The 16,289-nt window shown below is 47.7% G+C and overlaps 1 protein-coding gene across 1 annotated transcript in view; it reads left to right on the forward strand.

The window, feature by feature from the left end:
* Window positions 1–16,289, forward strand: part of LOC128701788 (G-protein coupled receptor GRL101-like) — a 692,032-nt gene that overhangs the window by 660,904 nt on the left and 14,839 nt on the right. The window contains exon 22 of the mRNA XM_070105094.1: window positions 1,711–1,950. Within this exon, the coding sequence (XP_069961195.1) occupies window positions 1,711–1,950 (240 nt within the window). The remainder of the gene's footprint in view (window positions 1–1,710; window positions 1,951–16,289) is intronic.

Here is a 16,289-nt window from a genome sequence, read left to right on the forward strand (position 1 = left end):
ACGCTGGGGAGTGACGCTGGAGAGGGACGCTGGGGAGTGACGCTGGGGAGTGACGCTGGGGAGTGATGCTGGGGAGTGACGCTGGGGAGTGACGCTGGGGAGTGACACTGGGGAGTGACGCTGGGGAGTGACACTGGAGAGTGACGCTGGGGAGTGACACTGGATAGTGACGCTGGGGAGTGACGCTGGGGAGTGACGCTGGGGAGTGACGCTGGGGAGTGACACTGGGGAGTGACGCTGGGGAGTGGCGCTGGGGAGTGACGCTGGGGAGTGACGCTGGGGAGTGACGCTGGGGAGTGACACTGGAGAGTGACACTGGAGAGTGACGCTGGGGAGTGACGCTTGGGAGTGACGCTGGGGAGTGACGCCATATTGAATTTAATGTGTGAACATTAGACGGAATTGTGCAATAGGTCAATTAGTGTATATCGGCCTCAATCAATAACTTTCAAATTGCTGACACGTTCCTGCTGACAAAATGGGACAAATAATGTGGAAAGCCCTTACAATTCGGCAACTAGGACGGAAAAATAGAGAACTTCAATGAATCCTTCCCAACAACACACGTTAAGAGACCATACAGTAAGTGTCAGGGGCCCGAGACTGTTCAACTGCCTCCCAGCACACATAAGGGGGATTACCAACAGACCCCTGGCAGTCTTCAAGCTGGCACTGGACAAGCACCTGAAGTCGGTTCCTGACCTGCCGGGCTGTGGCTCGTACGTTGGTTTGCGTGCAGCCAGCATCAACAGCCTGGTTGATCAGGCTCTGATCCACCAGGAGGCCTGGTCACAGACCGGGCCGCGGGGGCGTTGACCCCCGGAACTCTCTCCAGGTAAACTCCAGGTTAGCTAAGTGATACCCATAATATTCAGTAGTTTTTTTGCATTAGCCATTATAATTCCTTGCTGTAGAGGTACCATTAGGGTATGTTCCATCAGCATTTTGCTCCAGTAATTAAATGGTGTACCCAGCAAGCCTAATTATATACAGTCCACAAATATAATTTACCAGAGTACCTGGTTTTAGTATTGTAATTATTAATTTAATGTCTAACTTTTTGTGAGAGTGGTGAAGAAGTGGGCATCGAGGGAGTGACAGTTCAGCGACCTGCTGTGACTTAAGTCCCACTTACCTCACCCAAATTACTTGCAGATAATAATTCAGGGTCTCCTGCAGGTGATTTGCTCACATAATAATAATAATAATAATAATAATAATAATAATAATAATAATAATAATAATAATAATAATAATAATAATTCACACATTGTATCTGTTATTTACATTATTCTTCTCTATGTAATGATTAGTAGTATTAAGTATACAGTATATGTCAAGAGTTACGTGGGCATTACTAAGTCTTCCAGATGAACTTTAATCGTAGAGTTAGGGGAGATATGATTGGGGTGTATCGATGGAAAACAAGAATATATAAATGGGATGTAAATAACGTGCTAAAAATATCTAACCAGGTCAGGACTCGAAGCAATGTTTTTAAATTGGAAAAAAATTGATATAGAAAGGTTATAGGAAAGCACTGGTTGGGTAATTGAGTTGTGGAACAAACGTCTGAGTAGCGTTATTGACGAATATATAAGTGCGTGTTGGTGGGTGTGATCTGGACCTACCTAGCATGGGCCAGTAGCCCTGTTGCAGTGCTCCTTCTTTCTTATATTCTAATAACTACACCAGTCCTGCGTGTTTCAGTGATCACAGTTGATCGATTGATCGTCATCAAGTTCCCGTTCGGAGTGCGTCGAGCAGAAGAGAACGTGACGAAGGTGGTGATGGCTGGAGTGTGGATGCTGGTGATCCTCCTGGCTGCTCTTCCTCTCACCAACCTACAATACTTCAGTAACTTCTACGGTCGTTCAGGCGTCTGTCTGGCGCTACACATCACCAATGAGAAGCCAAGTGGATGGGAGTATGCTGTCTTTATCTTCCTCGGTGAGTTACGACCCATCTTATGCAGAACACACGCTGAGGATCCGGGATTGATTCCCAGCGAGGGTAGAAACATTGGGCGTGTTACCTTATACCCGTTGTCTATGTTTATCTTCCTCGGTGAGTTAATATTTAGTTTAGCCCATCAAGGTGTGTACCTTGATGCTGGTAAAGGTCTCTCGGTGAGTTAATATTTAGTTTAGCCCATCAAGGTGTGTACCTTGATGCTAGTAAAGGTCTCTCGGTGAGTTAATATTTAGTTTAGCCCATCAAGGTGTGTACCTTGATGCTAGTAAAGGTCTCTCGGTGAGTTAATATTTAGTTTAGCCCATCAAGGTGTGTACCTTGATGATAGTAAAGGTCTCTCGGTGCGTTAATATTTAGTTTAGCCCATCAAGGTGTGTACCTTGATGCTAGTAAAGGTCTCTCGGTGATTTAATATTAAGTTTAGCCCATCAAGGTGTGTACCTTGATGCTAGTAAAGGTCTCTCGGTGAGTTAATATTTAGTTTAGCCCATCAAGGTGTGTACCTTGATGCTAGTAAAGGTCTCTCGGTGAGTTAATATTAAGTTCAGCCCATCAAGGTGTGTACCTTGATGATGGTAAAGGTCTCTTGATGAAAATAAACAGCATTACCCCCATTTTCCTCAGATTAAATCTTAATTTCCTCACATTGTCGTACTGGGAAGCAATATAGTAATGAATGATTTGGAAAGCCGACAAGTTGAAGAAATGAGATACTTATGAGAATATTTACTCAAGAAACGTTTCGCCACACAGTGGCTTCATCAGTCCAATACGAAGTAGAAATGGGTAAGGAGAGTGGGAGTTTGAAGTAATCAGTCCCTTAACCTGGAATCCATGTGTTCAGACCATCACAAAGACTTCAACACTTGTCCAACCTTTGGACGACGACCTACTTACACTAGTGGCAGGTCCCACTGTGACTCCGCCTCCACCTGCTTCACCTCATCTCACTGCAGTATATAAGCCACCTCTCTGGCCCTATACTGTACTTCCTACAAGAATGATGGACTGAACACATCGATTCAAGACTGAGGGACTGATTACCTCAAACTCCTCCTCTCCTTACCCGTTTCTACTTTGTATTGGACTGATGAAGTCACTATGTGGCGGAATCTTCAATAAAGATTCCCATATGTTGCACAAGTGTCTCATTTTTTCAGGAAGTTACATCTTCGACTCCCGATACAATACTTAACAAAACACTTCTGGCTGTCCCACTTTTTTAATATATCTCAGTGATAACAATACTCATTCAAGATTACTGAGAATAATGTTATGTTGGAATTTACTTATTAATTACACAAGTATGTCCAGTGAATATTGATTCACTGGACAGTAAATTCTTGCCATTACTTCTCGTCAAATCAGCTTGAATACACTGGGTCATTTGGGCCTAGTCATGATGGCAGATCTGAAGAGACTTACCCTAGAGTATGTCACTACCATGCTGATGTTGGATTCGTCTGTAAAACCCTGTATCCATGGTCACAGTGGTGGCCCATGATAACCTCCTTATAGTGTATAGATATACCTAGTTGGATGAATTTTATTAGTGGTTAACGCACTTGCCAGTGAGTGTTAGGATTTACTCGCCGTGGGTTCAAGCCTCACCAGTTCTCACCAGTTCAGTGATTTGTTTATTGTGTGATTACGATTTCGTGAGTCACATTTCAGTGGATATCTTGCAGATAATTAAGGCCCACACGAACAACAATGACATTCTTATAGCTTCCCCCACAAGTCCAAGCAGTTTCTTCTGTGTAAGAGTCTGCACCAAATCTCTCTATCCAAGTCGAGAGTAAAGACCAGTCTAACTTTATCCTCTTAAATGTGCCCAGTTCTCTTCTGATCATTGTCTAACAAAAACGTAACTTGAATTTTTCAAATGTAACTTTTTCCCATTATCAGAGTCTTACACAAGATCTCTGATGCTTAATTTACCAGTTTCAAAAATTAGTTTCTCCCACTGCAGGACTTCTACCTATAAACAATCATTATTTGCTAACTCCTGTTTCCTGTGGAACCCTTATCACTCTTCAAAATACTCTTCGTGAATGATAAACCGTAGCTCCTGGGCCTGTCTTGTTTATACTGAGGTCTCCCAAACTCTCAGGAAACCAGTTGTTAATTAAAGGCTCTTTGATCTCAAGTTCCCAGACGCCAGACATAACTCTGGCACATCATAAACTTACCTTCAATAACACAAGGAGAGTCTTGTTACTACCTCGACACATTATAACATTACTCTGGTGCTCTATGACTTCCAGTTTAGTATACCTGGAGAGGTTTCCGGGGGGTCAACGCCCCCGCGGCCCGGTCTGTGACCAGGCCTCATGGTGGATTAGGGCCTGATCAACTAGGCTGCTACTGCTGGCCGCAAGTAATCCAACGTACGAACCACAGCCCGGCTGGTCAGGTACTGACTTTAGTTGCATGTCCAGTGCCTGGTTGTAGACAGCCAGGGGTCTTGAAGACAGCCAGGGGTCTTGAAGACAACCAGGGGCCTTGAATACAACCAGGGGCCTTGAAGACAACCAGGGGTCTTGGAGACAACCAGGGGTCTTGAAGACAACCAGGGGCCTTGAATACAACCAGGGGCCTTGAAGACAACCAGGGGTCTTGAAGACAACCAGGGGTCTTGAAGACAACCAGGGGTCTTGAAGACAACCAGGGATCTTGAAGACAACCTGGGGTCTTGAAGACAACCAGGGATCTTGAAGACAACCAGGGATCTTGAAGACAACCTGGGGTCTTGAAGACAACAAGGGGTCTTGAAGACAACCAGGGGTGTAGACAGCCTGTACTGTCAGAACACACAGCCTAGCCGTCTGCTCTGACTAGTTCATATTTCGCGGCATTTAGGTGCTGCCCTCTATAGGCTCACTCAGGTCAGTGGGAGGCTCAGCCTATTCGCCCTCACTCCTAGGCCGACCCTCTTGATAGACACAAGTGCTTCCCCTCCACGGACTGGCTTGCGGTCACTCACACTGCCCGTTGTGTACTCACTCCTATCCAATTAAAGCCAAACTAGTCCACGGCCGTATCACTGCTACCTACGCTACCTTCATCGGCACTAAACCACTGTTCAGCAGCAAGAACAGCAATAACAGGGGTCTTGAAGACAACCAGGGGTCTTGAAGACAGTTAGGGGTCTTGAAGACAACCAGGGGTCTTGAAGACAGTTAGGGGTCTTGAAGACAACCAGGAGTCTTGAAGACAACCAGGGACCTTGAAGACAACAAGGGGTCTTGAAGACAACCAGGAGTCTTGAAGACAACCAGGGGTCTTGAAGACAACCAGGGGTCTTGAAGACAACCAGGGATCTTGAAGACAACCAGGGGCCTTGAAGACAACCAGGGGTCTTGAAGACAACCAGGGGTCTTGAAGACAACCAGGGGTCTTGAAGACAACCAGGGGTCTTGAAGACAACCAGGAGTCTTGAAGACAACCAGGGGTCTTGAAGACAACCAGGGGTCTTGAAGACAACCAGGGGTCTTGAAGACAACCAGGGGCCTTGAAGACAACCAGGGGTCTTGAAGACGACCAGGAGTCTTGAAGACAACCAGGGGTCTTGAAGACAACCAGGGGTCTTGAAGACAACCAGGGGTCTTGAAGACAACCAGGGGCCTTGAAGACAACCAGGGGTCTTTAAGACAACCAGGGGTCTTGAAGACAACCAGGGATCATGAAGACAACCAGGGAGCTTGAAGCCAACAAGGGGTCTTAAAGACAACCAGGGGTCTTGAAGACAGCCAGGGGTCTTGAAGACAACCAGGGGTCTTGAAGACAACCAAGGCTCTTGAACACAACCAGGGGCCTTTAAGATAACCAGGGGCCTTGAAAACAACCAGGGGTCTTGAAGACAACGAGGGATCTTGAAGACAACCAGGGGTCTTGAAGACAACCAGGGGTCTTGAAGACAACCAGGGATCTTGAAGACAACCAGGGGTCTTGAAGACAACCAGGGGTCTTGAAGACAACCATGGATCTTGAAGACAACCAGAGATCTTGAAGACAACCAGGGGTCTTGAAGACAACCAGGGATCTTGAAGACAACCAGGGGTCTTGAAGACAACCAGGGGTCTTGAAGACAACCAGGGATCTTGAAGACAACCAGGAGTCTTGAAGACAACCAGGAGTATTGAAGACAACCAGGGGTCTTGAAGACAACCAGGGGTCTTGAAGACAACCAAGGGTCTTGAAGACAACTAAGGGGTCTTGAAGACAACCAGGGATCTTGAAGACAACAAGGGGTCTTGAAGACAACCAGGGGTCTTGAAGACAACCAGGGGTCTTGAAGACAACCAGGGGTCTTGAAGACAACTAACGGGTCTTGAAGACAACCAGGGGTCTTGAAGACAACCAGGAGTCCTGAAGACAACCAGGAGTCTCAAAGACAACCAGGGGTCTTGAAGACAACCAGGGGCCTTGAAGACAACCAGGGATCTTGAAGACAACCAGGAATCTTGAAGACAACCAGGGGTCTTGAAGACAACCAGGGGTCTTGAAGACAACCAGGGGTCTTGACGACAAACAGGGGTCTTGAAGACAACCAGGGGTCTTGAAGACAACCATGGATCTTGAAGACAAACATGGATCTTGAAGACAACCAGGGGTCTTGAAGACAACCAGGGGTCTTGAAGACAACCAGGGGTCTTGAAGACAACCAGGGGTCTTGAAGACAACCAGGGGTCTTGAAGACAACCAGGGGTCTTGAAGACAACAAGGGGTCTTGAAGACAACCAAGGGTCTTGAAGACAACCAGGGATCTTGAAGACAACCAGGAGTCTTGAAGACAACCAGGAGTCTTGAAGACAACCAGGGGTCTTGAAGACAACCAGGGGTCTTGAAGACAACCAAGGGTCTTGAAGACAACTAAGGGGTCTTGAAGACAACCAGGGATCTTGAAGACAACAAGGGGTCTTGAAGACAACCAGGGGTCTTGAAGACAACCAGGGGTCTTGAAGACAACCAGGGGTCTTGAAGACAACTAACGGGTCTTGAAGACAACCAGGGGTCTTGAAGACAACCAGGAGTCCTGAAGACAACCAGGAGTCTCAAAGACAACCAGGGGTCTTGAAGACAACCAGGGGCCTTGAAGACAACCAGGGATCTTGAAGACAACCAGGAATCTTGAAGACAACCAGGGGTCTTGAAGACAACCAGGGGTCTTGAAGACAACCAGGGGTCTTGACGACAAACAGGGGTCTTGAAGACAACCAGGGGTCTTGAAGACAACCATGGATCTTGAAGACAAACATGGATCTTGAAGACAACCAGGGGTCTTGAAGACAACCAGGGGTCTTGAAGACAACCAGGGGTCTTGAAGACAACCAGGGGTCTTGAAGACAACCAGTGGTCTTGAAGACAACCAGGGGTCTTGAAGACAACCAGGGGTCTTGAAGACAACCAGGGATCTTGAAGACAACCAGGGGTTCTTAAGACAACCAGGGGTCTTGAAGACAACCAGGGATCTTGAAGACAACCAGGGAGCTTGAAGACAACAAGGGCTCTTGAAGACAACCAGGGGTCTTGAAGACAACCAGGGGTCTTGAAGACAACCAGGGGTCTTGAAGACAACCAGGGGTCTTGAAGACAACCAGGGATCTTGAAGACAACCAGGGGTCTTGAAGACAACCAGGGGTCTTGAAGACAACCAGGGGTCTTGAAGACAACCATGGATCTTGTAGACAACCAGGGGTCTTGAAAACAACCAGGGATCTTGAAGTCAACCAGGGAGCTTGAAGACAACAAGGGGTCTTGAAGAGAACCAGGGGTCTTGAAGACAAACAGGGATCTTGAAGACAACCAGGGGTCTTGAAGACAACCAGGGGTCTTGAAGACAACCAGGGGTCTTGAAGACAACCAGGGGTCTTGAAGACAACAAGGGGTCTTGAAGACAACAACGGGTCTTGAAGACAACCAAGGGGTCTTGAAGACAACCAGGGGTCTTGAAGACAACCAGGGATCTTGAAGACAACCAGGAGTCTTGAAGACAACCAGGAGTCTTGAGGACAACCAGGGGTCTTGAAGACAACCAGGGGTCTTGAAGACAACCAGGGATCTTGAAGACAACCAGGAGTCTTGAAGACAACCAGGAGTCTTGAAGACAACCAGGAGTCTTGAAGACAACCAGGGGTCTTGAAGACAACCAGGGGTCTTGAAGACAACTAAGGGGTCTTGAAGACAACCAGGGATCTTGAAGACAACCAGGGGTCTTGAAGACAACCAGGGGTCTTGAAGACAACCAGGGGTCTTGAAGACAACTAACGGGTCTTGAAGACAACCAGGGGTCTTGAAGACAACCAGGGGTCTTGAAGACAACCAGGGAGCTTGAAGACAACAAGGGGTCTTGAAGAGAACCAGGGGTCTTGAAGACAACCAGGGATCTTGAAGACAACCAGGGAGCTTGAAGACAACAAGGGGTCTTGAAGAGAACCAGGGGTCTTGAAGACAACCAGGGATCTTGACAACCAGGGGTCTTGAAGACAACCAGGGGTCTTGAAGACAACCAGGGGTCTTGAAGACAACCAGAGGTCTTGAAGACAACCAGGGATCTTGAAGACAACCAAGAGTCTTGAAGACAACCAGGGGTCTTGAAGACAACCAATGGTCTTGAAGACAACCAGGGGTCTTGAAGACAACCAGGGGTCTTGAAGACAACTAAGGGGTCTTGAAGACAACCAGGGGTCTTGAAGACAACCAGGGGTCTTGAAGACAACCAGGGATCTTGAAGACAACCAGGGATCTTGAAGACAACCAGGGGTCTTGAAGACAACGAGGGGTCTTGAAGACAACCAGGGGTCTTGAAGACAACCAGGGATCTTGAAGACAACCAGGGGTCTTGAAGACAACCAGGGATCTTGAAGACAACCAGGGGTCTTAAAGACAACCAGGGGTCTTGAAGACAACCAAGGGTCTTGAAGACAACCAGGGATCTTGAAGAAAACCAGGGGTCTTGAAGACAACCATGGGTCTTGAAGACAAACAGGGGTCTTGTAGACAACCAGGGGTCTTGAAGACAACCAGGGGTCTTGAAGACAACCAGGGGTCTTGAAGACAACCAAGGGTCTTGAAGACAACCAAGGGTCTTGAAGACAACCAGGGGTCTTGAAGACAACCAGGGGTCTTGAAGACAACCAGGGATCTTGAAGACAACCAGGGGTCTTGAAGACAACCAGGGGTCTTGAAGATAACCAGGGGTCTTGAAGACAACCAGGGGTCTTGAAGACAACCATGGATCTTGAAGACAACCAGGGGTCTTGAAGACAACCAGGGGTCTTGAAGACAACCAGGGGTCTTGAAGACAACCATGGATCTTGAAAACAACCAGGGATCCTGAAGACAACCAGGGGTCTTGAAGACAACCAGGGGTCTTGAAGACAACCATGGATCTTGAAGATAACCAGGGATCCTGAAGACAACCAGGGGTCTTGAAGACAACCAGGGGTCTTGAAGACAACCAGGGATCCTGAAGACAACCAGGGGTCTTGAAGACAACCAGGGATCTTGAAGACAACCAGGAGTCTTGAAGACAACCAGGAGTCTTGAAGACAACCAGGGGTCTTGAAGACAACCAGGGGTCTTGAAGACAACCAGGAGTCTTGAAGACAACCTGGGGTCTTGAAGACAACCAGGGGTCTTGAAGACAACCAGGAGTCTTGAAGACAACCTGGGGTCTGAAATATTATTTACCATTGTGGATGTTAATAAACTCTTCATCAGTAATTTCTTTCTTAAGTTCTGGACAAATCAAACAAAATTACGAAAAGAATAAAATGTTAATTTTTGACTTTGTCACATAAACACAAGAAATGTTAATGTTAAAATGTTTAAATGGTATGTTCCTCGTACATTAATATAAGTTATTCAACATCTTCGTATGAGAGAGGAACTTAGGACGTTTCGGTCCGACCTGGACCATTTACAAGTCCGTCCGAAACGACGTGGTAAGCTCCTTCTTCCTATGTGCCAGTGACTGGAACAATGGTTCCAGTGACTGGAACAATAATTCCAGTGACTGGAACAATAGTTCCAGTGACTGGAACAACAGTTCCAGTGACTGGAACAATAGTTCCAGTGACTGGAACAACAGTTCCAGTGAATGGAACAATACTTCCAGTGACTGGAACAACAGTTCCAGTGACTGGAATAAAAGTTCCAGTGACTGGAACAACAGTTCCAGTGACTGCAACAATAGTTCCAGTGACTGCAACAATAGTTCCAGTGACTGGAACAACAGTTCCAGTGACTGGAACAAACGTTCAAGTGACTGGAACAACAGTTCCAGTGACTGGAATAACAGTTCCAGTGACTGGAACAATAGTTCCAGTGACTGGAACAACAGTTCCAGTGACTGGAACAATAGTTCCAGTGACTGGAACAATACTTCCAGTGACTGGAACAATAGTTCCAGTGACTGGAACAACAGTTCCAGTGACTGGAACAAAAGTTCCAGTGACTGGAACAACAGTTCCAGTGACTGCAACAATAGTTCCAGTGACTGCAACAATAGTTCCAGTGACTGGAACAACAGTTCCAGTGACTGCAACAATAGTTCCAGTGACTGCAACAATAGTTCCAGTGACTGGAACAACAGTTCCAGTGACTGGAACAACAGTTCCAGTGACTGGAACAATAGTTCCAGTGACTGGAACAACAGTTCCAGTGACTGGAACAATAGTTCCAGTGACTGGAACAATACTTCCAGTGACTGGAACAATAGTTCCAGTGACTGGAACAGTTCCAGTGACTGGAACAGTTCCAGTGACTGGAACAAAAGTTCCAGTGACTGGAACAACAGTTCCAGTGACTGCAACAATAGTTCCAGTGACTGCAACAATAGTTCCAGTGACTGGAACAATAGTTCCAGTGACTGGAACAATAGTTCCAGTGACTGGAACAATAGTTCCAGTGACTGGAACAATAGTTCCAGTGACTGGAACAATAGTTCCAGTGACTGGAACAATAGTTCCAGTGACTGGAACAATAGTTCCAGTGAATGGAACAATAGTTCCAGTGACTGGAACAATAATTCCAGTGACTGGAACAATAGTTCCAGTGACTGGAACAATAGTTCCAGTGACTGGAACAACAGTTCCAGTGACTGGAACAACAGTTCCAGTGTCTGGAACTATTGTATTGAAGACTGATCACGTAATCTGAACTTTGTCTAATAATCTAAACGCATGAATGAGATTAATTTACATTACTAGTCAACAGTAAGACTGAAAAAATTAATTTTAATCTTCAAAGTAACTTTGTTTTAGCACGTTTATCCCTGAACGTAGCAAATAAACTATTGGGAATTAAATCACAAAACGGAGGGGATTCAAACCCACGGCTGGTGAGCCCTAAAGCTCACCTGGGCCAACTGGTTCCAATAGGATTCATCCATTCAGAAACTGGCATAAAATACTGACACTTAAGCAGTATAATGTGATCCTTTATTGACAACGTTTCGCCCACACAGTGGACTTTATCAAGTCAGAAACAGATATGTTTGTGACGTGATGAAGTCCACTGTGTGGGCGAAACGTAGTCAAAAAAGGCTCACAATATACTGCATTTGTGTCCATTTTTCCAAGATTCATACGATATATATTTCTATACATCGTAGGCAAGTTAGTACTGTAGTTAAGTGTTGCATCAATCATTGAGAATAACCAACGTCAACACTGAGTCACCATCAATAATTAACTGTATATTTCAACCTCCAGCTGCTGTACAGAACGTCAGCTGTATAGAACGTCAGCTGCTGTACAGAACGTCAGCTGCTGTACAGAACGTCAACTGCTGTACAGAACGTCAGCTGCTGTACAGAACGTCAGCTGTATAGAACGTCAGATGCTGTACAGAACGTCAGCTGCTGTACAGAACGTCAACTGCTGTACAGAACGTCAGCTGCTGTACAGAACGTCAGCTGTATAGAACGTCAGATGCTGTACAGAACGTCAGCTGCTGTACAGAACGTCAGCTGTACAGAACGTCAGCTGCTGTACAGAACGTCAGCTGTATAGAACGTCAGCTGCTGTACAGAACGTCAACTGTATAGAACGTCAGCTGCTGTACAGAACGTCAGCTGCTGTACAGAACGTCAGCTGTACAGAACGTCAGCTGCTGTACAGAACGTCAGCTGCTGTACAGAACGTCAGCTGCACAGCACGTCAGGTGCTGTACAGAACATCAGCTGCTGTACAGAATGTCAGCTGCTGTACTGAACGTCAGCTGCTGTACAGAACGTCAGCTGCTGTACAGAACGTCAGCTGTACAGAACGTCAGCTGCTGTACAGAACGTCAGCTGCTGTACAGAACGTCAGCTGCTGTACAGAACGTCAGCTGTACAGAACGTCAGCTGCTGTACAGAACGTCAGCTGCTGTACAGAACAGCTGTACAGAACGTCAGCTGTACAGAACGTCAGCTGTACAGAACGTCAGCTGCTGTACAGAATGTCAGCTGCTGTACAGAACGTCAGCTGCTGTACAGACCGTCAGCTGTACAGACCGTCAGCTGTACAGAACGTCAGCTGTACAGAACGTCAGCTGCTGTACAGAACGTCAGCTGCTGCACAGAACGACAGCTGTACAGAACGTCAGCTGCTGTACAGAACGTCAGCTGTACAGAACGTCAGCTGCTGTACAGAACGTCAGCTGTACAGAACGTCAGCTGCTGTACAGAACGTCAGCTGCTGTACAGAACGTCAGCTGTTGTACAGAACGTCAGCTGCACAGAACGTCAGCTGCTGTACAGAACGTCAGCTGCTGTACAGAATGTCAGCTGCTGTACTGAACGTCAGCTGCTGTACAGAACGTCAGCTGCTGTACAGAACGTCAGCTGTACAGAACGTCAGCTGTACAGAACGTCAGCTGTACAGAACGTCAGCTGCTGTACAGAACGTCAGCTGTACAGAACGTCAGCTGCTGTACAGAACGTCAGCTGTACAGAATGTCAGCTGCTGTACAGAACGTCAGCTGCTGTACAGAACGTCAGCTGCTGAACAGAACGTCAGCTGTACAGAACGTCAGCTGTACAGAAAGTCAGCTGCTGTACAGAACGTCAGCTGCTGCACAGAACGTCAGCTGTACAGAACGTCAGCTGCTGTACAGAACGTCAGCTGTACAGAACGTCAGCTGCTGTACAGAACGTCAGCTGTACAGAACGTCAGCTGCTGTACAGAACGTCAGCAGCTGTACAGAACGTCAGCTGCTGTACAGAACGTCAGCTGCTGTACAGAACGTCAGCTGTACAGAACGTCAGCTGCTGCACAGAACGTCAGCTGTACAGAACGTCAGCTGCTGTACAGAACATCAGCTGTACAGAACGTCAGCTGCTGTACAGAACGTCAGCTGCTGTACAGAACGTCAGTTGCTGTACAGAACGTCAGCTGTACAGACCGTCAGCTGCTGTACAGACCGTCAGCTGCTGTACAGAACGTCAGCTGCTGTACAGAACGTCAGCTGTACAGAACGTCAGCAGCTGTATAGAACGTTAGCTGCTGTACAGAACGTCAGCTGTACAGAACGTCAGCTGCTGTACAGAACGTCACCTGCTGTACAGAACGTCAGCTGCTGTACAGAACGTCAGCTGTTGTACAGAACGTCAACTGTTGTACAGAACGTCAGCTGCTGTACAGAACGTAAGCTGCTGTACAGAACGTCAGCTGCTGTACAGAACGTCAGCTGTACAGAACGTCAGCTGCTGTACAGAACGTCAGCTGCTGTACAGATCGTCAGCTGTTGTACAGAACGTCAGCTGTACAGAACGTCAGCTGCTGTACAGAACGTCAGCTGCTGTACAGAACGTCAGCTGTACAGAACGTCAGCTGCTGTACAGAACGTCAGCTGCTGTACAGAACGTCAGCTGCTGTACAGAACGTCAGCTGTTGTGCAGAACGTCAGCTGCTGTACAGAACGTAAGCTGCTGTACAGAACGTAAGCTGCTGTACAGAACGTCAGCTGTACAGAACGTCAGCTGTACAGAACGTTAGCTGCTGTACAGAACGTCAGCTGTACAGAACGTCAGCTGCTGTACAGAACGTCAGCTGCTGTACAGAACGTCAGCTGCTGTACAGAACGTCAGCTGTACAGAACGTCAGCTGCTGCACAGAACGTCAGCTGTACAGAACGTCAGCTGCTGTACAGAACATCAGCTGTACAGAACGTCAGCTGCTGTACAGAACGTCAGCTGCTGTACAGAACGTCAGTTGCTGTACAGAACGTCAGTTGCTGTACAGAACGTCAGCTGTACAGACCGTCAGCTGCTGTACAGACCGTCAGCTGCTGTACAGACCGTCAGCTGCTGTACAGAACGTCAGCTGCTGTACAGAACGTCAGCTGTACAGAACGTCAGCAGCTGTATAGAACGTTAGCTGCTGTACAGAACGTCAGCTGTACAGAACGTCAGCTGCTGTACAGAACGTCACCTGCTGTACAGAACGTCAGCTGCTGTACAGAACGTCAGCTGCTGTACAGAACGTCAGCTGTTGTACAGAACGTCAGCTGCTGTACAGAACGTAAGCTGCTGTACAGAACGTCAGCTGCTGTACAGAACGTCAGCTGTACAGAACGTCAGCTGCTGTACAGAACGTCAGCTGCTGTACAGATCGTCAGCTGTTGTACAGAACGTCAGCTGTACAGAACGTCAGCTGCTGTACAGAACGTCAGCTGCTGTACAGAACGTCAGCTGCTGTACAGAACGTCAGCTGTACAGAACGTCAGCTGCTGTACAGAACGTCAGCTGCTGTACAGAACGTCAGCTGCTGAACAGAACGTCAGCTGTTGTGCAGAACGTCAGCTGCTGTACAGAACGTAAGCTGCTGTACAGAACGTCAGCTGCTGTACAGAACGTCAGCTGTACAGAACGTCAGCTGTACAGAACGTCAGCTGCTGTACAGAACGTCAGCTGTACAGAACGTCAGCTGCTGTACAGAACGTCAGCTGCTGTACAGAACGTCAGCTGTACAGAACGTCAGCTGCTGTACAGAACGTCAGCTGCTGTACAGAACGTCAGCTGCTGTACAGAGCGTCAGCTGCTGTACAGAACGTCAGCTGCTGTACAGAACGTCAGCTGCTGTACAGAACGTCAGCTGCTGTACAGAACGTCAGCTGCTGTACAGAACGTCAGCTGCTGTACAGAACGTCAGCTGTACAGAACGTCAGCTGCTGTACAGAACGTCAGCTGCTGTACAGAACGTCAGCTGTACAGAACGTCAGCTGCTGTACAGAACGTCAGCTGCTGTACAGAACGTCAGCTGCTGTACAGAATGTCAGCTGTACAGAACGTCAGCTGCTGTACAGAACGTAAGCTGCTGTACAGAACGTCAGCTGCTGTACAGAACGTCAGCTGTACAGAACGTCAGCTGCTGTACAGAACGTCAGCTGTACAGAACGTCAGCTGTACAGAACGTCAGCTGTACAGAACGTCAGCTGTCAGAACGTCAGCTGCTGTACAGAACGTCAGCTGTACAGAACGTGCTGTACAGAACGTCAGCTGCTGTACAGAACGTCAGCTGCTGTACAGAACGTCAGCTGCTGTACAGAACGTCAGCTGCTGTACAGAGCGTCAGCTGCTGTACAGAACGTCAGCTGCTGTACAGAACGTCAGCTGTACAGAACGTCAGCTGTACAGAACGTCAGCTGCTGTACAGAACGTCAGCTGCTGTACAGAACGTCAGCTGCTGTACAGAACGTCAGCTGCTGTACAGAACGTCAGCTGCTGTACAGAACGTCAGCTGCTGTACAGAACGTCAGCTGCTGTACAGAACGTCAGCTGCTGTACAGAGCGTCAGCTGCTGTACAGAACGTCAGCTGCTGTACAGAACGTCAGCTGCTGTACAGAACGTCAGCTGCTGTACAGAACGTCAGCTGTACAGAACGTCAGCTGCTGTACAGAACGTCAGCTGTACAGAACGTCAGCTGTACAGAACGTCAGCTGTACAGAACGTCAGCTGTACAGAACGTCAGCTGCTGTACAGAACGTCAGCTGCTGTACAGAACGTCAGCTGCTGTACAGAACGTCAGCTGCTGTACAGAGCGTCAGCTGCTGTACAGAACGTCAGCTGTACAGAACGTCAGCTGTACAGAACGTCAGCTGTACAGAACGTCAGCTGTACAGAACGTCAGCTGCTGTACAGAACGTCAGCTGCTGTACAGAACGTCAGCTGCTGTACAGAACGTCAGCTGCTGTACAGAACGTCAGCTGTACAGAACGTCAGCTGCTGTACAGAACGTCAGCTGTACAGAACGTCAGCTGCTGTACAGAACGTCAGCTGCTGTACAGAACGTCAGCTGCTGTACAGAACGTCAGCTGCTGTACA

This window comes from Cherax quadricarinatus, chromosome 96 (assembly GCF_038502225.1).
Source record: "Cherax quadricarinatus isolate ZL_2023a chromosome 96, ASM3850222v1, whole genome shotgun sequence".
Lineage (NCBI taxonomy): Eukaryota > Metazoa > Arthropoda > Malacostraca > Decapoda > Parastacidae > Cherax > Cherax quadricarinatus.